Source organism: Bufo bufo, chromosome 7, assembly GCF_905171765.1.
Source record: "Bufo bufo chromosome 7, aBufBuf1.1, whole genome shotgun sequence".
Lineage (NCBI taxonomy): Eukaryota > Metazoa > Chordata > Amphibia > Anura > Bufonidae > Bufo > Bufo bufo.
The window spans coordinates 218,154,825-218,177,593 of NC_053395.1; the positions used below are offsets into that span (position 1 = coordinate 218,154,825).

Consider the following 22,769-nt stretch of genomic DNA (forward strand, 5'->3'; position numbering starts at 1 on the left):
TTTTTAGAACAGGAGCGTCACATTCCCAGGAGGCCGATCCATGAAACTTCAGAACGGTAAGGCCTCTTTCACACGAGCGAGTTTTCCGTCTGAGTGCGATGCGTGAAGTGAACACATAGCACCCGCACTGAATCCCGACCCCTTCATTTCGATGGGTCTGTACACATGAGCGTTGTTTTTCACGCTTCATTCCTCCATTGCATGAGAATCGCAGCATGTTCTATACTGTGTTTTTCACTCAGTCTGTCCCCGTCGAAGCGAATGGGGCTTCCGTGAAAAAAACATTGCATCTGGATGCAGCTTTGCATAACTCAAAAGCGACCACAAGAAACTTTGTAATATGTTTTATCAGTGAGAAATGTCTAGGCCAAATCTGGCCAAAACAACAGATTTTGTTTGGCCAAAAGTCAGCATCTCACCAGAAAATGGATGGATCCTATTATAGTCAATAGGGTCTGGCGATGAAATCCGTATCCCATTATAGTCGATAGTTAAGTGGAGGTGTGAGCCTATCCTTATTCCCGTCCAGGACAGATCATCTTTGCAGGTGGATCGTATTACACGTGTCAGTGCAAGTCTATGAAGGGGGAGTGTGGGAGAGTGAGCAGGAGCTGATGAGACAGTTACAGACAAAAAGAGACTGCACAGCTCCTGAGTGACTGTGAAACAGTTATGGAGCAGATTCTCCTCTACTTTCTATGGGTGCAGCGGATGGCAGCTAGTCTCCACCCACCATGTCTGAGAGAACTGCAAACTAGACATTTAGAAAGCACAGAGGAAACCTGCTAAAAAAAACGGCAGATACAAGTAATGGCCAGAAATAGTGTTATTCCTCATGTACACACACTGCACTATTGTTTAATACAAAATTCATTTAAGGCTCAGTGACGCTTTAAGGTGGATACCAGAAAAAGAAAAAAAAATCTCAGACGAGCCCAGATATTGACATTCCGGCCAACCCAAGGACTTAAGCTGCTGCTAGATTTCTCTGGCATCGGCTTATCTACCTGTGGGAACAAGGGATCGGGCTTGTTGAAGACCAACATACCTAATCCTCCCTTCCTCCAACATCTGTTGGAGCAAAGTCCGGTGACCCCCGTATATACTAAATGGACTGCCGATCTTGCCAAAACTGGCAGGTGGGGCTGACATCTACCTGATGTGTGTGGTCACTTTAAGAAATAACCATGTATAGAAAAGCAAAGTAGTCAAGGAAAGGACGAAAAAAATAGCCGAGGGGTGGGGCGTGAAGGGTAATGGTACCAAATAACGTTGGGGCTACCAGCCGACTGAACCTTCATGCCCAGGATATGGGCTTGTGGCCATGTGAATAAGTGAATGGAAGAGGAAAGAATTCATTTAAAATATGTGATTTTCACCCACTTTTTTTAAACAGATTTTTTTTTTTTTATTCATTACCATGGTACATGTAATGTCATAATTAATGTCACGAGGAGAAGCTGCCCGGCATCATACTCGCTCATATGACCTCTTACGTCCGGACCCTCACTCATTGCACAAGATACCAGAGAACTTTGGGTCATAAATGATCAAAAATAGCCAAAACAGAAGTAGAAGCGAGATGTCAGCGGGAGGGACGAGCACTTCTCTACACTAAACTCTCACTAAGCTGTGATTCATTCTGCAAGTCCCTGGAAGGGTTCAGATGTCAACATCATCCATTGTCCATCCACAGAACAGGTAATAAATGTGATCGCTGGGACCCTTACGACAAAATATCCTTTGCCTTGTATCATCGGAGTTTCTGGATTATTGGATGTGGGATTAAAGGACTTTAAGGCCCTATTTACAAGGCGCCAGAATTTTGGCAAAGTCAGAACAACCACGCGGAATCCGCCTCCCATTGTTTTCAGCAGGCGGACGTGCTGCCGTTCATGCAACTGGCGGCTTAAAGCCGCAACCACACGAAAAAAAGAGTCCTTTCTTGGCGCAGTGTCCGGACGGATGCCACGGCGGGTATTCGTTCGCTGTTTAGTGCCATTCAATGGGGCTAAACCGCTAGCAGGTCTGTGGCATCCAACCTGAAAAAACATTAGAAACCGTGCCATTACAATATCTGCAGGGTGAACTGGGCCTAAGGCCTCATGCACACGACCGTTTTTCGGGTCCGCATCCGAGCCGCAGTTTTTGCGGCTCGGGTGCGGACCCATTCACTTCAATGGGGCCGCAAAGCTGTCCGCATCCGTTGCTCCGTTCCGAGGCCCCCGCTAAAAAAAAAATACCATGTCCTATTCTTGTCCGTTTTGCGGACAAGAATAGGCATGTCTACAATGGGCCACCCGTTCCGTTCAGCAAATTGCGGAAGGCACACGGGCGGCTTCCGTTTTTTTGCGGATCCGCGGTTTGCAAAAAAATGCACGGTCGTGTGCATGAGGCCTAACTTTAATTTAAAGGCTGGTTTTAAACATGCATTTTTGGTGCGTTTTGTTTTCTATAAAAAAACAAAAACACCACCTCCAGATGTTAGCTGTCAGTCTATGGGAATTCTGTAATGCAGTTCGGACATGCATGTTTTTAGTATTTTTTTTTAAATGGCACTATGCTCTGGCTTTTAAAAAAAAGAAGAAAAAAAGTATCTAAAAACGGATTTAAAAAAAGCCACGAATTAAAACACTATCAAAAACTGAATGTAACATGAAAAGAAAAAGATTTTTTTTTTTTAACCCACCACTCACCAAACCAAATTTGTGTGTGAAGGAAGCACTTCCCTCTAAATTAAAGGGATATTCTAAATCTGTCATTCATGGCTGAGATTGGAAAACCTGTCATCATATAAACCCTATACACTTCTATGGGAGTTTCGGAAATAGCGCAGCACAGCCCGCTCGCCCTGCCGACCGCATAGCCCTTTAAGAAAAAAAAAAGTCACTGGGAGCACTCGTCCACTTCTGACAAGCTACCCAACTGCCTATTAGGTTTATCTGTTTCCCGGAAAGCTGGGTCACAGCCATCATGACTGCTATTACAGACAAAGGGGGTCATTTACAAACATTTTTACATCTGTTTTTGGCGTAAAAATTTTGCGTAACCCTCTTTTGTCGCGTTCAAGTGTTGAGGGTGTGGCCCCAACAAATTTATGAACATTTACGCCTGGAAACTGGTGCAAATGGCGCCAAAAAACGACTCCAGCCAGGGATCGGTCTAGTTTTTCCACCAGGCACACGCTTCGTCATAAATAAGTCGCATCTTCCGTCAGCATAGCCGGCGCAAAAGGGGAATAAAAGACGGTCTTTGTAAATGACCCCCCCCCCCAAAACTCTGCCACTCTGTTCCCGCGGCGCAGGTCTCCAATCTGTGGCTCTCCAGCTGTTGCAAAACTACTACTCCGAGCGTGCCCTGCTGGGAGTTGCAGTTTCAGAACAGCTGGAAGAACAGCAGGTTGAAGACCACGGAGTATAATTCTTGGCATTTTTGGAAGAAATATTTGATGATGGCAGGAGAGGGATAGACTGAGTGTGAGGGTGGGTGGGGGCGGCCGGGCTGCTGCAGGGAGGAGGTGCTGCAGGCTCAGCCCCTTCCCAATCCTTGCAATCCCAACACATCCTTCCCCAGTCTACGTAAACTTTTCTTAATAATCTGCCTGCGCTGACACGAGGGAAGGGTCCCGGGAGAGGGTACAGCAGGGTGCCACGTTAATAAGGTAAGGCTGCGCCTTCCACCATAGGGACTATGTGGGGTCTTGTGTGGGACTAACATCTGGATTTGCCTTCAAGTCTAAAACGTAGCAGGGAGAGGGGAGCACAAACTTTTTCACTTGATACAATCTTGCTTAAGGGGGGGGGGATTCTTCATAAAGTAACGATGATTTGGGAGATGGAATATGGCGGAGAACTTTTTGGGGAAAGTTTTGAAACTTTTTTATTTTTTTACATAGTAATTGCTGAGGAAGAGCAGTTGTTGGTGTTTTGTTTGCTACAATGTGGTTTCTTGGTTCCTCACATCCCAGTGAGGAATTCCTGTGTGGTCAGCGAAAACCGCCATCATGATAATTATCAGATAGCGGTCAAAATCTGCGTCCATCCTAGTTTTATTTCATAGGATCGTAAAGACAGCTGTGTCTGTTCGGGGTACGGAGCAAAATTTGGATGAAGAGGACCCTAGGGAAGCATTTATAGGGTGGGAGTTTAAATGTACGGTTAATCCTGTGGGTTAAAGTGGCACAGATGGTGCATTTTGGGGGTCATTCTCGGTTACCAATCTTTTACAGTTAAGGGGAAACCTATAGCAGATTCTAGGGGTGATGTGGAAACATATCTGCATACGACATATCCAAAAGGGACAAAATCTCCAAAAGGATTGGATCCCCTTTAAATTTAAAGGGATACTCCAGATCTGTATAAATAACGTTTATCACTGTCACCTTGCACGTGGACAACTTAAATCTCAAGTCCCCTCGTGTTCTGTCGAATAAACTTTATTTACAACCCCCCAAGGAAGTGCGTGCAGCCGAGATTGCATGCCTCGTCCCATATGATTCACTCATGGAAATATTTGGATAAAGTTAAAAAGTCTGGAGTTTTTGTAACCAGATCGTGATTTCTAAAGCTCTGACTTAGTTTTTTTCCCGAAAGGAAAAAATTACGTTGAGGGGAAGGGCGTCAGAGAAGTGAACAAGAAAAGGTTATTTTTGTAAAACAGATTTTTTTTGTTTTGTTTTGTTGTGTTTTTGTAATGGAATTTTTTTCTTTTTCTGAAGCACTCGGCTTGAGAGGAGAATCCTCATTGAATAACAAAGGGGCATTTAAAGCTCCATGCAGCCGGGAAAGAGGGGGGATGGCAAAAGCCGGCTACCTGTGGGGATAAGAATTTGGCGGCTGATTCATTTTCAAGGCGGGGGGAGGGGCGATGATGATTAATTTTCATGGCGGATGATGGTTGAGGAGTCAGGTATATACGGTAGTTTGCCGCTCGCTCCGTAGTTGCGCATATCTGAAACTTTACATCAATTGATTACACAGATCTATGACCGGCTAAGGCCTCATGAACACGACGGTTTCCTTTTGGCAGTTTGCGTATCCGCAAAATACGGATGCGGTCCGATTTCAAAGGGTCTGCCGTCGCGCCAATTTCACTAAAATATGGACGGAGGACCCATTGAAATCAATGTGGCCACAAAATATGTGCATGCGACACGAACAGTATACGTATGCGGATCCGCGAAATACAAACGGTTGTGTGCATGAGGCCTAAACAAAAACTGTGCTGTTATATACGTTCCTGGGAAAGCTGGGTGACCACCCTACTGACTGTCTCCCAACTTTCGTGGAAATGAATATGACTTAGGCCTCATGCACACGACCGTTGTTGTGTTCCGTTTCGCAAAATCTGCTTCCGTTGTTCCGTGATCTGTTTCCGTGTGTCTTCCTTCATTTTTGGAGGATCACCAGACATGAAGGAAAGTAAAAAAAAGTCTAAGTCAAGTTTGCCATGCAAATGATAGGAACAAAAAACGGACGCGGATGCGTGGATGACAATCTTCTGTGCCTCCGCGTTTTTTTACGGTCCCATTGACTTGAATGGGTCCGCAAACAGTTTTCCGTGAAAAAAATAGGACAGGTTATATTTTTTGACGGACTGGAACCACGGATCACGGACGCGGATGACAAACGGTGCATTAGCCGAGTTTTCAACGGACCCATTGAAAGTCAATGGGTCCGCAGAAAATCACGGATAACGGAACAACGGACACGGAACACAACTACGGTCATGTGCATGAGGCCTTAAAAACAGCCAAAAAGAGCACGGAGACAAGGAGTCTGGGAAAGCTGGGTCTATCTTGACCCTCGTTCAGAGACATATTCCCACCGCGTCTTTGTGCCTCTGAGCGGAGGATCAGGTTGGGAGACGGGGCTGTAATTAGTGGTGCAGGATTTTCGCTATGAGGCGTGTTCCTTGGTTGCTGTAGTCTCCGGGTAGGGGGTGACAAACATGATTTTTACTAGGTCAGTGTGAATTAGTGCGAATTCCAGTGAGCTTGTCTGCGATAAATCCTCCGCGTGCGAATATATCCCAATATTACGACCGTCAGAAACGAGTTCACATGGGGACATGCGGTTAGGAGCCCGACCACAACTTCATGTATTACTTAAATCACACGACACGGTACATTCGCACGTAGCGGCATGGCTGCAACCGGGAACTGCGGGATCGCAGACATTTGTGGGAAAACTGTCTTGTTGCCCATAGCAACCAATCAGAACGGAGCTTACATTTCTCAGAGTGCTAGTGGAAAATAAAAGCTGCGCTGTGATTGGTTGCTATGGGCAACAAAGACAGCTCACCTCTTTCAAGTCAGTTTTTAGAAATCTGCCCCTTGTAGAAAAAAAACTGACAAAATGGCGGCTCCCTTTAAGGCCACTTTCCCATCTGCGTCACAGATTATGTAGATTCCGTTCAAAACGCGGGATAAATGCTGCGCTATTTTGTCTGATGAAATGCATAACAGAAACCTGACAGACTCCATTAGGGTCAGCGAGGGTCCGCGTGGGCTCTGTTCGTGTCCATCATGTGACGGATCTGGCGCTTACGTTATTTTTGTCAGACATAAGAGCGCCAGTGTGAACGTGGCCTTAATTCTAACGCAATTTGCCCATTTCGATTACGTTAATAGAAACTGCGAAGGGCTCCTGCAGAGAGGACACGTATAAGGGGCTCCATGGTGATCGCCACCAAGAGCCGTACGAAATCACACGTGTACATCTCATGTCACATGACCGCCATTTCACTACCGCAAAAAAAAAAATCCCAATTTTATACAATGGATTGCAGCTCCTTGTATTGTGATCCCCAGCTTTCGCCAAGTGCGACTTAACCCTTTGTTCACCAAGGACGTCCGGTCCACAAGTTTTTTTTATGCCCCAGTTCTTTTCTTTCTTTTTTTTTCGAAGCAGGTTTTAGATTTCAGGTCTGGAGGCCCAAGGAAGTGACAGAGGGGTGTAGAGCGGGGAGGGGGGCTGGTTCGGAAAAATAGGAGGGATTGTTACCAGGGGGAGGAGGGTCCGGGAAGAATAATGGGGAAAAGCAGAGGAGAAACACGGGAGGGGGTTAACTATTTCCCCACCAAAATGATAAGCCATCCTTCATTTTGAATACTTTTGCAGTTTTTTTTTTCAATTTAAACTGGACTTTAACTTATAACTAAACTTTATTAAAACCCACTGCAAATGTTTTTAACATTTTCTACTATATTAATTTTTTTTAGTTTTTTTTACTTTTCCTAGCAAAATAGGTGCCTGATGCTTATGCACCTATTGTGCTTCAGAATCCGTAGTCCCGTACACCGCTATGTATGGGGGTACGGACTATCCTGCGGCCGCGCTTAGGGCGGGTTCTCACCAGCGTTATGAAATTCGTTATAAGGTTCCGTTATCAGAGTCTACGGCCACAAATAACGGTTCCGTTTTGTTCCATTATACATGATGGGGGAGAAAAAATCCTGTCGACAGGACTATTTTTTTCGCGTCATGTATAACGGAACAAAACAACGAAATGGAACCGTTATTTGTGGCGCTAGACAAGTATTAGGATGGAGCAAAACGGAATGCCTCTTAAAGGCTTCCGTTTTGCATTCCGTCCAAAAATTCCGTTATCATGGAAAGTAAACTACAACGGAATTCATAACGCTGCACAGGTAGGAACTGTACAGGTAGGAACTCCATGGCACAGCGCTGCTCCGCTAAAGCCTGGTATACAGGGGCTATGTCAGGCTTTAGCAGAGCGGGCACAGGCAGAGGAGCGATGCGCTATAGAAGCTCCAGCTCTGAAATTCAGGACTGTCCCGCTGGATCGGGGACGGTTTGTCATCAATAGGGTCACAATAGGGGGGGAGGCAATGAGGAAATGCAGAACTTTCAGCTGTCAATCTCAAAGGGGTTTTCCGGGAAATAGGTATTTTTTTCATCAAGTGCCTGCAGCATGCCCTCTGAAACAGAAGATTCATACTTACCTGCTCCCCGCCGTCCTCCGCGCTGCCCCTGCTGTCTCCATCTTCCGGTTCCTGCGCTGTTTACTTTCGGCTGGCCATGGTCGCATGTACTGCACCAGCCAATGACTGGCTTCGGTGGTGACGTGCTACTTGAGGCCACTACAGTTTTCCATATGTCCACCACCACCGTGTCCCCACATCATGACGTTACATAGTGCTTGGGGGGGAAGGAGCGTCAGAGCAAAGGTCTAGGGTGCGGTGTGCCAATGTGAATAGCGGGACAGGTACAAACCTCCAGTAATAGCATCTGAAATCCAGAACTGTCCCACTGGGACTGGGATTTTCTTTTCGTGTCCGTTCCGTTTTTTTGGCAGACCGTATATGGAACCACTCATTTCAATGGGTCCGCAAAAAAAAAACGCAAGTTACTCCGTGTGCATTCAATTTCCATATGTCCGTATTTCCGTTTAGCAAAAAAAAATAGAACATGTCCTATTATTGTCTGCATTACGGACAAGGATAATACTGTTCTATTAGGGACCAGCTGTCCCGTTCCACAAAATCCGGAATGCACACGGATGCCACCCGTGTTTTTTGCAGACCCGTTTTTTGCGGACCGCAAGATACATTTGGTCATTTGCAAAAGCCCTAACTCCACCGAAGCAGCCTTGACGCCATGGCTGCTGTTTTACGCAACAGATGCCAGAAGTTAATGTCTGTCATCAGTGTTAACGCCAATCTCAGACATTTAACCCCTCAGGTGCTGTGACCACGGCATCCGAGAGGCCTTTCCCCAGTAGTGCTGTGCAACCAGGGCCCAAACGTCATTGTGGTGGCCTCATGCCTACCACAGCGATAGTCCCTATGGAGCCCTGCTTGTATCAACATAGGAACATAGCGAATCTCCCATAGACTGCAATGGTAATTCATTGCAGTGTATGGGAGAAGTGATCTAACGACTGCATGTTCAAGTCCCCTAAGGGGACTTAAAGGTGTTGTCTGCTTCTTTTTTTTATTTATTGGTGACCTATCTTCAGGACCCTTTAATGTAAGTGTAAAAAAAAAGTCTTTAAAAGTTTTTAAAAATCAAAAAACTATATATAATCAGCCCCTTTCTCCATAATGAAAATAACCAATAAAAAATATAAAGATGATCTGCGCTGCTGCCTCCCAAGACGGCCAAACTATTAAAACATAAACGTATTTATTCCGTACAGTGACCGGCGTAATGGGAAAAAAAGAATCAAAATGGCCGATTCGCCATCTTTCTGTCGCTTCACCTCCCAATTTTTTTTTTTATAAAAAGCGTTTAAAAATTCATACACACTCCAAAAGGGTATTAATAAAAACTACAGATCGAACCGCAAAAAAAATCAGCCATCACATAACTCCCTAGATGGAAATATAAAAAATGCTGGGGTGAAATGAAAAAAAGTTTTTATGTTTTTCAGTAATAAAATACAAGATAAACTATATAAATGTGGTATCACTGTAATCGTACTGACCCGGAAAATGAGGGGAACAAGTACATTTTTACCGCATAGAGAATGACGTAAAAAGAAAAGCCATAAAACTCTGACAGAATTGTGTTGTTTTTTTTTTACAATTCCATCCCATCTGGAATTCTTTTTTCCACTTCATCGTATGCAATATTAACTGCTGTCATTAGAAAGTATAACTTCTTATGCAAAAAAAACAGCCCTCATACGGCGATGCGAACAGAAAAATAATAAGAAAAAAAAAGTTATGGCTCTGGGAAGGCGGGAGTGAAAAACAAAACCGCAAAATTGCCAGTTGCCGGTGTGCTTCCTGGTCCGCGCCTCCGCACCTGTCCTGTGTTTTGTTGCATCTCGTGGATCATGGACTGATTGAAGTCAGTGGGTCACTGCCTGTGCCCGTGTTTTGTGGGTTTGCTGTGTTTGGTTTGCAACATGGGCACTGCTGTGGTAATGGACCCGATCCGCAAAATACGGATACTGGCTGTGTACGTGCCGCAACTGCTTCGGGGCTCATGCCGATGAACATAAGGGCTCCGGTGCCCGTTCTGCCTACAGTAAATTGCTGTCCGCAATGCACAGGCACCGACCGCGGGACAGCCGCATGCGGATCGCGGACCCATTTATCCGCATCCGACGGTCCGCACCGCAAAAAAAGGAATGCCTCCGTTCCGCATCTCCCGGATGGTGGACCCATTGAAGTGAATGGGTCCGTGATGCACACGGCTGGTGGACATGTATTGCGGACCCACAATATGGCCACGGCCGTGTGCATGAGCCCTAGGGCAGGAATAGGATATGTTCTATAATGGCTGCATGGATGCGGACAGCCTCACATTTTTTTGCGGCCCCTGATTTTTTGAGGCTACATTTACAGGAATGTGGTGTTTTGCGGATCCGCAAAACACGGATACCGGCCCATGACGCCGTTATCATAGAAAATGCCTAGGACATGTTCTAATCTTTTTGCGGGGTTGCGGCACGGAGCAACGGATGCGGACAAAACACGGTGTGCTGTCCTCGTCTTTTGTGGCCCCATAGAAACTAATGGGTCTGTCCGCACCCGTTCCGCAAAACTCATTTGGGACTGAAAATACGGTGGTGTGAGTGATGACTGGTATACAGGGTGGTATATAGGGTGGGCACACAGGGAGGACAGGCTGGCATCCTCACCTCACTCCTGACCTCTGCAGGCTGCTGCTCTTTCCTCTCTATACCCCAAGCATAGTCCTGGCTGCTCCCCCCCAAGTGCCACCCTGCCCTGTGGAGGAGAGCAGGAGCCCAGTGCCTGGCAGAGTGGAGGTGAGGAGCTGGGGCATGGAAGTCGGGAGCATCAGCCGGGCTCCGGGGGGAGGGGAGTCTCCTCTTTGTCTAGACCTCCTTCCCAAATCCTAAACTTGGTGGGAGGGGAGACCCTTCACTTTGATCGCCGCCCATAAAGCCCCGGCTCCCATGCTGTTGCCGCCGCCGGCGTCTTTGTCTTGGGCGCTTATTTTGGCGCCTGTGTCGCCTCCATATACCGGGGAGGAGAGTGCGGGACCCGGGAGAGACAGAGGAGACCCCGGGAGAGACAGAGGAGACCCCGGGAGAGACAGAGGAGACCCCGGGAGAGACAGAGGAGACCCCGGGCAGGACAGTGCGGGACCCGGGAGAGACAGAGGAGACCCCGGGCAGGACAGTGCGGGACCCGGGAGAGACAGAGGAGACCCCGGGAGAGACAGAGGAGACCCCGGGCAGGACAGTGCGGGACCCGGGAGAGACAGAGGAGACCCCGGGCAGGACAGTGCGGGACCCGGGAGAGACAGAGGAGACCCCGGGCAGGACAGTGCGGGACCCGGGAGAGACAGAGGAGACCCCGGGCAGGACAGTGCGGGACCCGGGAGAGACAGAGGAGACCCCGGGCAGGACAGTGCGGGACCCGGGAGAGACAGAGAAGACCCCGGGCAGGACAGTGCCGGAGCAGCCTGCGAGTGGACGCGATACCTCTGCGCTAACGCAGAGCGCAAGGAAGTCTGAAGCGGGTAAATAAATGACTGGCAAAGTGCAAAAAGTGAATAGAGGGTGAAGGCTTGGTGTAAAAAGGTGACAGGAGGGGGCAGGCATGGCGCAAATGTGGATGGATGGAGGGGGCAGGCATGGCGCAAATATGGATGGAGGGGGCAGGCATGGCGCAAATATGGATGGAGGGGGCAGGCATGGCGCAAATATGGATGGATGGAGGGGGCAGGCATGGCGCAAATATGGATGGATGGAGGGGGCAGGCATGGCGCAAATATGGATGGATGGAGGGGGCAGGCATGGCGCAAATATGGATGGATGGAGGGGGCAGGCATGGCGCACATATGGATGGATGGAGGGGGCAGGCATGGCGCAAATATGGATGGATGGAGGGGGCAGGCATGGCGCAAATATGGATGGATGGAGGGGGCAGGCATGGCGCAAATATGGATGGAGGGGGCAGGCATGGCGCAAATATGGATGGATGGAGGGGGCAGGCATGGCGCAAATATGGATGGATGGAGGGGGCAGGCATGGCGCAAATGTGGATGGATGGAGGGGGCAGGCATGGCGCAAATATGGATGGAGGGGGCAGGCATGGCGCAAATATGGATGGATGGAGGGGGCAGGCATGGCGCAAATATGGATGGATGGAGGGGGCAGGCATGGCGCAAATATGGATGGAGGGAGGGGGCAGGCATGGCGCAAATATGGATGGATGGAGGGGGCAGGCATGGCGCAAATATGGATGGATGGAGGGGGCAGGCATGGCGCAAATATGGATGGATGGAGGGGGCAGGCATGGCGCAAATATGGATGGATGGAGGGGGCAGGCATGGCGCAAATATGGATGGATGGAGGGGGCAGGCATGGCGCAAATATGGATGGAGGGGGCAGGCATGGCGCAAATATGGATGGATGGAGGGGGCAGGCATGGCGCAAATGTGGATGGATGGAGGGGGCAGGCATGGCGCAAATATGGATGGATGGAGGGGGCAGGCATGGCGCAAATATGGATGGATGGAGGGGGCAGGCATGGCGCAAATATGGATGGATGGAGGGGGCAGGCATGGCGCAAATATGGATGGAGGGGGCAGGCATGGCGCAAATATGGATGGATGGAGGGGGCAGGCATGGCGCAAATATGGATGGATGGAGGGGGCAGGCATGGCGCAAATATGGATGGATGGAGGGGGCAGGCATGGCGCAAATATGGATGGATGGAGGGGGCAGGCATGGCGCAAATATGGATGGATGGAGGGGGCAGGCATGGCGCAAATATGGATGGAGGGGGCAGGCATGGCACAAATATGGATGGATGGAGGGGGCAGGCATGGCGCAAATATGGATGGAGAGGGCAGGCATGGCGCAAATATGGATGGAGAGGGCAGGCATGGCGCAAATATGGATGGATGGAGAGGGCAGGCATGGCGCAAATATGGATGGATGGAGGGGGCAGGCATGGCGCAAATATGGATGGATGGAGGGGGCAGGCATGGTGCAAATATGGATGGATGGAGGGGGAAGGCATGGCGCAGATAATGAGACATGGCGCGAATGTGGATGGAGGGGCCAGGCACGGCGCAAATGTGGATGGAGGGGCCAGGCACGGCGCAAACAATGAGACCGGGTGCTGAAATGGCACAGATGCCTGGCATGGTTCAAAAATTGCCTATTGGGTAGTTATGCTGCAAAGAAATGGAGGGCCACATGAGGCCCTTGATACCATTCTGTGCGGCCCCCAACCATCTGGTAACAGACATGTATGCCTATGTCTTGTGGCTGCTTACATGTATTTCTGCCATTAGATGGGAGTCCTGGAAGTGTAACTAGACATTAATGGTATATAATGTGTGTTCAATATTCCATAAGTACAATATTTCAGTTGTTAATACACCTTTAAATTTTAATTTCGGCCCTCGTCATTGGTTCATTCTGGCAATGTGGCCTCCAACCAGGAAACGTTGTGCACCCCTGCGCTAGAGGATCTGGCCAGGACTAGGCGGTAATCTTTCCCAGCTTGGGTCGCCGTCCTGTAAGTGAATGGCCTCATTGACTTCATTTCCATTCACTTCTATCAGACTGTTTGTTGTCAGCGGCCCGGTAGGTGCGTTGTCGGGAGACTACAGGGTATCCGTGGGGGCTCTGGTGTCTGAGGAGAGCATTGGTTGCAGGCAGTGATGCCATCCATGGCGGCCAGGAGTGTAACGTGTTATTCAAGGGAGGGTGCCCCCTTAAGATTTTTTCTTTTTTTTTTTTTCTTTGGGCAGTGCGGCTCCTGTCCTGGCGCACTGCAGGTACCCGCTGTACCACAACTCGGCCCCGTTCACTGGATGCTTCTTGTAGTTGTCGGGTCAGGAGTGACCCAATGGTCCCAGATATCCGCCCCATCACTGTATATATTGGGTGAGATGTGGTAAAACTGTGCATGGTGATGGGGCAGTTGCCAATAGCAACCAATCAGGTCTCATATTTCAGCGGCCTCATTGGTTGCCGTGGGCAACTGCTCCGGTTCTCCCTGCTGTAGTGTTGATAAATCTCCTCCATCTTGTCAGTGTTTTCTTCGATCGTTGGACGTGAATGGTCTCCTAACCTGCGTTCTGGTACCACAGAGCGGTTTTTATGTTGCTGGGTGTAGGCCTCGTATCTTTAATTTTTAGCGGTTGGCGGCGTGTGCGCTGTAAAGGAATTTCCTGTCGTGCTGCGCAGACCGTACAATGTCGCCACTGTTTTAAGGCTTGCAGGCCGTAGTCCAGGTTTACAGTTTGTTTCCGTCTGGTGTTCTCTGTCGGACCCCTTGTTGGGGGGCAGCACGGGTCCATTGTCCATTGTCTTCTCAATGTGATGCCTCTTTGTGTCATGCGGCTTCGTCTTGAGATGGAGGAGCATCTGGCCCTTATGTAAGGGTTCATTCACACGTGTGACGCCAGGCCTTGCTTTTTGCTGCAGATTAGTAAAAATCCTTCCACAAAAGTGTAGTAAATATACCGGACATGGCCATAGGGTACACTGCACCTGCCATAGGCCGATATATCGTGTGACGTACCAAATATTACCGCCATATACTCCAAACGTAATACCCATACTGTAAACTGCTCTGTAGGATTTGGGATCACTTACTGGGTGCAACTGAAGGGACCTAAGTCAGGTAGACCCTCTAGGGCAGGGATCAGCAAAGTCCTGTACTCCAGCTGCTGTGAAACTACAACTCCCAGCATGCATTCTTCCTTCGTTGTAGTTGTAAGGCCTCATGCACACAACTGTTCCATTTTTGCGGTCCGCGGATCTGCAAAAAAAAGTCAATATAAATGCCTATTTAGGATAGGACATGTTTATATTTTTTTTTTTTTTAGCGGGGCCGCGGAACGGAGCAGCTGTCCGCATCTTTTGTGGCCCCGTTGAAGTAAATGGGTCCGCATCCAAGCCGCCAAAACGGCGGCCGTGTGCATGAGGCCTAACTCCCATAGAAGTGAAAGGAGGATTCTGGGAGTTGTAACTTCAGAACAGCTGCAGTGCCGGAGGTTGCCGATTCCCTCCTTTAGGGGCCACTTTCACCGTGGTACCAGTGATGGCGTATCCTGACCCTATGGCCGTGGCGTTTTTCTCGTGTCCACAGTCTTGAGATCTTGGAGCTGCCTCGTAAACTATTGCAGCCACCCAGATTTTAAATTGCTAGCTCTTGGGTGCAAGTTTCAGGAAGGTCATGGTCCTCTCCAGAGCTCCTCCGTTCATGAATGTTGGCTTTGTGTTTTTTGTAATTAAATCCTGTGTCTTAAACTCTCCCATATGTCACCTCTCACCTCCCGGACACCCCCCACCTGTACCCTCCCCCACTGCATTCTTGCCCTTTTTGTTCCTGTCTCTTTTCAATGTTTTTTCTTTTCTGTGCCCGGAGGCTACAAATATTCGTTTTCTTCTCAAAACAAGTAAAATAAAGCAGGGTCCTGCCGGGCCCCGGTACCTCCGGGTGATGCGCCCTGCCGGTACCTCCGGGTGATGCGCCCTGCCGGTACCTCCGGGTGATGCGCCCTGCCGGTACCTCCGGGTGATGCGCCCTGCCGGTACCTCCGGGTGATGCGCCCTGCCGGTACCTCCGGGTGATGCGCCCTGCCGGCACCTCCGGGTGATGCGCCCTGCCGGGCCCCGGTACCTAGATTCTGACTGTAAAATGATCAAAAATGACAAGAATGTTTGTTCTTGAGTCAGTTGAGGACCGAGTTCTGTGAAGTATTTGCACGACAACGTTGTAGCGGTCCTTGCAACCTGTGCGTTAGGTGCGCCGGATGGGGATATGCTTCATGGTGGGGCCTTCGTTTACACATCTGTGAAAAAAAAAATTGTGTTCCGTGAGTTTTTTTTTTTTTTACGTGAGTGAAAACATTTGCTGAAAAGATTTCCAGAGCGGCTCCTAGCAATGGTCTGTGAAAGTCGGACCGACCATGGGTGGCTTCTGTGTACTGTCTGTTTGTTTTTCACGGATCCATAGACTTGAGTTGGTGCTTTTGGTCCGGAAAATGTTTCAAAGTGGTGCACAGGTTTTATTCTTTTCGCTGCACACTGGGCGTCTTGTGCACACTGTGAGGTCTTGTGCACACGACCATGGTTTGGGTCCGCATCCGAGCAGCTTTTTTGCGGGTGGGATGTGGACCCATTTACTTCAATGGGGTCGCAAAAGATGCGGACAGCACTCCGTGTGCTGCTGCCTGCATCCGCGTTCTTGTCCATATCACGGACAAGGATAGGACTGCCCTATTGAGGGCTGGAAGTTCTGTTCTGCCAAATGGCCGTCATCCATGCTCTGTGGACCGCAAAACTGACACCTTCGTGTGCATGAGGCCTAAGTGAGATTTGTCTAATCTCATACACTTTGCAGGTCCGGTATTAGGCCTTATGTTCACGACCATGTCCGTTTTGCGATCTGCAAATTGCAGATCTGCAAAACACTAATGTCGGCAATGTGCTTTCTGTGTTTTGCGTAATTAAATGTCCGGCCATCAAAGTCCTATCCTTCTTCCTTTTTTTTTTTTTTTTTTACCGCAGAACGGATGTCTTTTGTGTCCCCATTGAACTGAATCGGTCCGCGTCCGACCTGCAAAAAATGCGGCTCGTATGCGGACCCAAACCAGGGCCTTGGGGGCAGGGCTCATGCACACAGATCACTTGAATGTGTCCGTAATGTGGTGCGGAATGGAAGCACTACGGACCCATTCAAATTGAATGGGTCTGGATCGGTCGCGGCAGCTGCACGGATGATGCCTGTGCGGTCCCCAATGCACGGAACCGCCGAACAATGGCTGTGTGCAAGAGGCCTTATGCTTAAGGTTTTTCCCGCATGAAAAAAAACATGGGTATAATCTGCAATGTGTGCAGATAGAGGATCAAGCTTTTGGAGGAAGGCGCTGTGAGCTATCTATAAGGCAGTGCCTTTTATGCAGGTTTTTGCGTAGTTTTGTGTTTCCGCACCAAATCCGCATGTTACTTGCAGAAACGATCGTCACGCTGCATAGCGCGAAATCCGCACCACAGCTGAAAATATCTGCACCTTGTACAAGAGACTTTATTTAGCGGATAGTGGGTTACGCTGTGGATTTTCTGCTTCCTGTGTAATGCGCATTGTGGGCATATACCCCGATGGCGGAGGTGGTCGCTGTGGCCCTCCTGTAAGGCACTGTTCGCACGCCCGTACATTAACTCTGTGGTCTGTTTTATGTTGGCGCTCCCTTTTTCAACACTTTGCTTTCCAGTGCAGTAAATGTGTTTTTACTTTGGGAGTCAAAGCGGGAAAAAAAAGGTCGAAAAATGGAGGCACCGCGGTCTTTTATGGTGGCGTGTGAAATGTATAACCCGGTGTTTTCGTTCTGTGTGACCCTTTCCAGCAGCTCCCTGTAATCAGGTCTCTGGGAGATAAAAAAAAAAAAGCTCATGTGATTGTAATTAGAGGACATTGACCCCCCCCCCCCCCCCCTCCCCAATAAGCAAATAGAATGGGAAGGATTAGCGCTCCATTGCCCCTGACTTTGGCGTTCCCATGGACGCAGTGGGATAGTCCCGTTGCACACCTTGCACTGTCCTGCTGTAGGAATCTGTTCTTTTGTCCCAGTCGTAGAATTTCTTTAGTCCGTGTGCGATGTTTAACAGCCGGTCCCTGTGCCCCCGAAACTTCTCCTTATTGCACTTTTTATTTTTATTTTATTTTTTTATTTCCGGTCATGCACATTCAGGTGTTCCACTATTATTAGTGAGGTTCGGGAATTATTATTATTTTTTTTCCCCTGAAGATAAGCGGCGCCATTGTTATGCAATAGCCAGTTGTGACAACTGTCTATTGCATAACAATGGCGCCGCTTATCTTCAGGAAAAATAAAAAATTCCCGAACCTCACTAATAATAGTGGAACACCTGAATGTGCATGACCGGAAATAAAAAAAAAAAAAAAAAAGCTCAACCTTTTGAAATGATGCAAACATTGAAAGAGTATATGGCCGTCCATACCAAATTACCATATTAAGGGATCGGGCTACGGTCAGGAAGCTTATTGTGTGCCCCTGAGGGAACTGCCTTACATGCAATTTCCCAATATAATGTGATTTAACTGAGCTCATCTTTACCTCGCTCTCTTCCCCCCCCCCCCACGTTCTTTCTCAGAGATGCGTGCTGGCGACTGTTACTAAAAAATCGCATCTGTCTGTTCTGGGCAATGATAAACTTTTCGGACCCGGTCACGCGTTTCTTATCTCCCAGTTGCTTGTTTTGGCGTCACGTGGTCGGCACGCACCTGGCCGCTCTCTCGGGTCTGCAGGAACCAGCCCCTATGTGATTGGCGGAGGGGCCTGTTTCGCCTTCTAGGTTTTCCCTCTCTGCAGCGATGCACGGGAATACGTCCCGCAACCAGTTTAACCAGGTGCGATGTCTTGGCACGTCCAGGGATGTGAGCACACAGCGGTTGTTTGCTTGTTTTACGGTGTAGAGGAGGCAGCCTTACCTTTCACACACATCCTGCGCAATTATCACGTGCGACAAAGTGTAGCCTGCCGAGTACCAGGGCGGCAGTGATGTTACCTGCGTCGCTTACTGGTTGATATTTGCTCGCTCGTCCTGCACGATCGGATGTTCTGACCCAGATCCTGTCTTGTGCTGCTGTTTTGTCCCCCATGCTTTATGCTGCAGCTGTGCTTGTTCAGATTAACTTCTTTAAAAAAAAAAAGCTAGACTTCATTACTGCAAGAATGATCATAAGCCGGCAGTGAGGAAAGTATTAGGCAGCAGCCGCACAAGGGAAAGGAGTCTTAAAGATGGGGGGAGGTCTGCTCTGAGTAACTTCTTGCAGCGCTCCGTAGTCAGGACCTCACCAGATGTTGCTGTAATTTGTCTCAGTGCAAAATTTAACAGAAATATACCAGATGGGTGAAACGGTGTTCTTCACAGGCTTTCTGTCCTGGTTTAGAACGAGTCTAGACTCGTGTAAAAAAAATATATGCAGGTGACACAAAAGGGTTAAAAGCGCCATCCTAGTTACAGTTATAGGTCAGTGAATGAGTGAAGAGCGGTAATTGTTGTGGAGGGTGTCAGAAGGAGGTCACGGGGTCATCGGGCCTCTAATGAGCGGGAAGAGGCTACTTAGGGGATTCCATCTGGGATGCTCACTTGCACTTACAGTGCGGCCATTTCCCATCATGACTGGTTTGTGGATCGAGCCGCTTATCTGGTCAGATTGGGAACAGAGAATTTAGAATCTGGTTTGCAGGGCGTCCACAAGGGGGGCGGGATTGGCGCTGGACCCTTTAACGTGGCAGCGATCAGTTGCTTGCCATAAGCTCCAGCTTTTCCGAGAGCTTGGCGATCACGTGCTGCGGGATCTGTAATGGCAGCCATATGTTGTCACCCGCGTGCCTTCCGCATTGGTCTGTACATTCCGAAAAAGGATGGAACGTGTCCTATATACTTGTCCGCAAAATACAGACCACTGACCCATTGAATTCAACGGGTCCGCCAAAAAAAAAATGGACGCAACTCGGACGTCATCTGTATTTTGCGGACCACAAAATTCCTACTAACGTGCATGAGGCCTGCGGTGTCTGGCTGCAGTTTTCTTCTCTCCCCCCATTGCATGGTTGGCCAAGTCAGTGGCGTCGAGGGAAAACTTTTGGCCAAGTAGATGGGCAGCTTAAAGGGGTTGTGCCATGACTTGCCTGAATGTTATCCCCTATACACGGGATAGGGGGATAGCCGTTCGTGGGGTTCCAACTGCCGGGACACCACTGATTCTGAGAACGGGGGTATCCTTCCGGCAAGCTGGTGGATAAGGGGCGGCTAACTACTAGGTCCTACCACTGGGACCCCCACCAGTCACAGGGAATGGGAGGCCTGAAATGGAGCGGACGGTCGGGCATGCGCTTCGCAGTTTCTGAGATGGCAGAGCCGCTCCGTTCACTTAGTGGAGCCCCCTTCCCCCCCCCACAAAGTTCAGGGCCCCCATTTTTGTGTACGGTGGGGGTCCCAGTGGTAGGACGTAATAGTTATCCTGTGGATAAGGGATATTGTTACATAATAAGAATATCCCTGTAAGAAGTGATCAATGTATTTTTGCGGCGTTGGTGTTAGTTACATCAGTTGCCCGCTGTCATGGGGTGAGACCACAAATCCCCCCCCTTCCCTTGTACATAACTGCCTCTCCATCTGCATCCTGCACTTGCGGTGACAGCGCTGACTTCCTGCGTGTGCGCTGAGCTGACACGTGTTTGCCTCTTGCCAGGGAAGGATGCTTGTTCAGCTGAAGGCGACTGCCCAGACAAATGGGCCACAGCATAATGTGCAGACACGGTGGGATCTGCAGCCCTCTCATCTGGCCCTGCTGCTGTTACGTGTAAAGATTTGGGGCTTTTTAAGGCTTGATGATGACCGCCTGCTTCCTGGTCATTTGCGTGCAAATTGGGGAGCGTTTCGGTAAACGACACCTTGTGACTGCGCAGTTGCTTTGGGTTTTGGAGATCGACCTTTAGGGTATGTTCACAAGCTGCGATGTTTCCGAAATCAAATTGCATTGCAATCGTCTCCAAAATGTACTACAGCGATACGTACAAGGACTCTGTACGTCCAGGTTTCTGCGTTGCAGGGCGATGTAGGTGTTGCGCAGGATGACGATGGGTGTCTGCATCTAAGGAAACATTGCACCCGTTTCTAGGTGGTGTCCTATAATGGTTAGATTGTCCTCCGGAGAGCGATGTTGTGAATAATGAATGTTTGTGGAGTGTCGGGGTGTTTCTTAAATCATCACATTGTCAGCTTTTAGCACTTAAAACTCCATTCATTCCGACTTGTGCTATCTCGTCTGACTAATTGTACGATTCTTCTCGTTCCAGGTGTGACTGTGGCTCAGAATGAGTTGGAGCTTCTTAACCCGTCTCCTCGAAGAGATCAACAATCATTCCACCTTCGTGGGGAAGGTTTGGTTGACGGTCCTCATCATTTTCCGGATCGTCCTGACGGCAGTGGGTGGGGAGTCCATCTATTATGATGAACAGAGCAAGTTTGTTTGTAACACGCAACAGCCCGGATGTGAGAATGTGTGCTACGACGCATTTGCGCCCTTGTCACATGTCCGTTTCTGGGTCTTCCAGATTATTCTCATCACCACTCCGTCTATCATGTACCTGGGCTTCGCCATGCATAAAATTGCGCGTCGCCCTGACGAGTACCGCAGGCAGCTGGGGAGGGCAGAGTACAAGCCCAAGAGAAAGGCACCCATGGTTCATCGCGGGGCAAAGCGTGACTACGAAGAAGCAGAGGATAACAATGAAGAAGATCCCATGATCTGCGAAGTGCTGGAAACTGAGAAAGATGCAGAAGAGGGAGACCAGAAGAAACACGACGGCCGTCGCCGCATTAAGCAAGATGGCCTGATGAAGGTCTATGTTGTGCAGCTGCTCACCCGCAGCTGCCTAGAAGTTGGGTTTCTCCTGGGGCAGTATGTATTGTATGGTTTCGAGGTGATCCCATCTTACGTGTGCACTCGGAGCCCTTGTCCCCACACGGTAGATTGCTTCGTGTCCCGTCCCACCGAAAAGACCATATTCCTGCTGATCATGTATGCCGTCAGCGCCCTGTGCCTTCTGCTCAACCTCTGTGAGCTCTTCCATTTGGGTGTCGGTGGTATTCGAGACACTCTCCGGCAGAAGAGCAAAGCGCCTGAGGGAGAGCAATATCCCAAAAAGTCTCCCAGCGCGCCTCCCAACTACCACTCGGTGCTGAAAAAGGGAAAGGTGCCAAACGGCAAGTTGTTGTATCCCCAGAACGGGGCCTACGAGCTGCCCGTGACTCATTCAAACGAGCATGAGCTGGACAGGCTACGGCAGCACCTGAAGATGGCCCAAGAACACCTTGACTTGGCCTTCCAGCTGAACCCCGCAGCTGACACTGCCAACGCATCTCGAAGCAGCAGTCCCGAGGCCAACAGCATAGCTGCCGAACAGAACAGGCTCAACCTTGCTCAGGAGAAAGGGGGAGTCTGCGAGAAGGCTGGTAAGAGAAGGCCCATTCCACTTCTTCTTTTTTGCACCCATGCACTACATAAGATTCCCGATTTAGGCGTCATGCGACCGACTGTATGTATATTGCAGTCTGCAAATTTTGGATTTGCAAAATACAGATTCCGTCCTTGTCCTGCATTTTTTGACTTGACTTCAGTGGGTCCGTGGTCTGCGTTTTCCGCATGTTCTATCTTTTTGCAGAACGGACATGTGAATGTCCATTCTGCCGAAAAATAGAATATGTCCCCCAAAATGCTGACCGTGTGTCCACAAAAAAAAGTGTGGCCAGCACATGGGCTGCGTCCGTATTTTGCTGCTCCACAATTTGCAAACCGCAAAACTCGTACGGTCGTGTGCGTGAGGCCTTAAGGCCCCTTTCACACGGGCGAGTATTCCGCGCGGATGCGATGCGTGAGGTGAACACATTGCACCCGCACTGAATACCGACCCATTCATTTCTATGGGGCTGTTCACATGAGCGGTGATTTTCACGCATCACTTGTGTGTTGCGTGAACATCGCAGCATGCTCTATATTGTGCGTTTTTCACGCAACGCAGGCCCTATAGAAGTGAATGGGGTTGCGTGAAAATCGCAAGCAAGTGCGGATCCGGTGCGATTTTTCACGCACGGTTGCTAGACTATCGGGATGGAGACCCGATCATTATTATTTTCCCTTATAACATGGTTATAAGGGAAAATAATAGCATTCTGAATACAGAATGCATAGTACAATAGGGCTGGAGGGGTTAAAAAAATAAATAATAATAATTTAACTCACCTTAATCCACTTGATCGCGGCCCGG

At 49.1% G+C, this 22,769-nt stretch overlaps 1 protein-coding gene across 5 annotated transcripts in view; it reads left to right on the forward strand.

Moving 5' to 3' along the window:
* The first annotated feature begins 1,594 nt into the window (after nt 1-1,594).
* Nucleotides 1,595-22,769, forward strand: part of LOC121008145 (gap junction gamma-1 protein-like) — a 37,212-nt gene continuing 16,037 nt past the window's right edge. For 2 of the 5 annotated variants that reach the window (XR_005780520.1, XM_040440510.1), the window contains exons 1-2: nt 3,535-3,661; nt 20,799-21,957. Coding sequence is in view for 4 of the 5 variants with exons in the window: in XM_040440510.1 (XP_040296444.1) it covers nt 20,817-21,957 (1,141 nt within the window). In the remaining variant the exon portion in view is untranslated. Of the gene's footprint in view, nt 1,702-3,534; nt 3,662-11,288; nt 11,463-18,227; nt 18,341-20,798; nt 21,958-22,769 lie in introns of those variants that run through there. The other 3 variants (XM_040440514.1, XM_040440512.1, XM_040440513.1) reach the window with 3 other exon arrangements.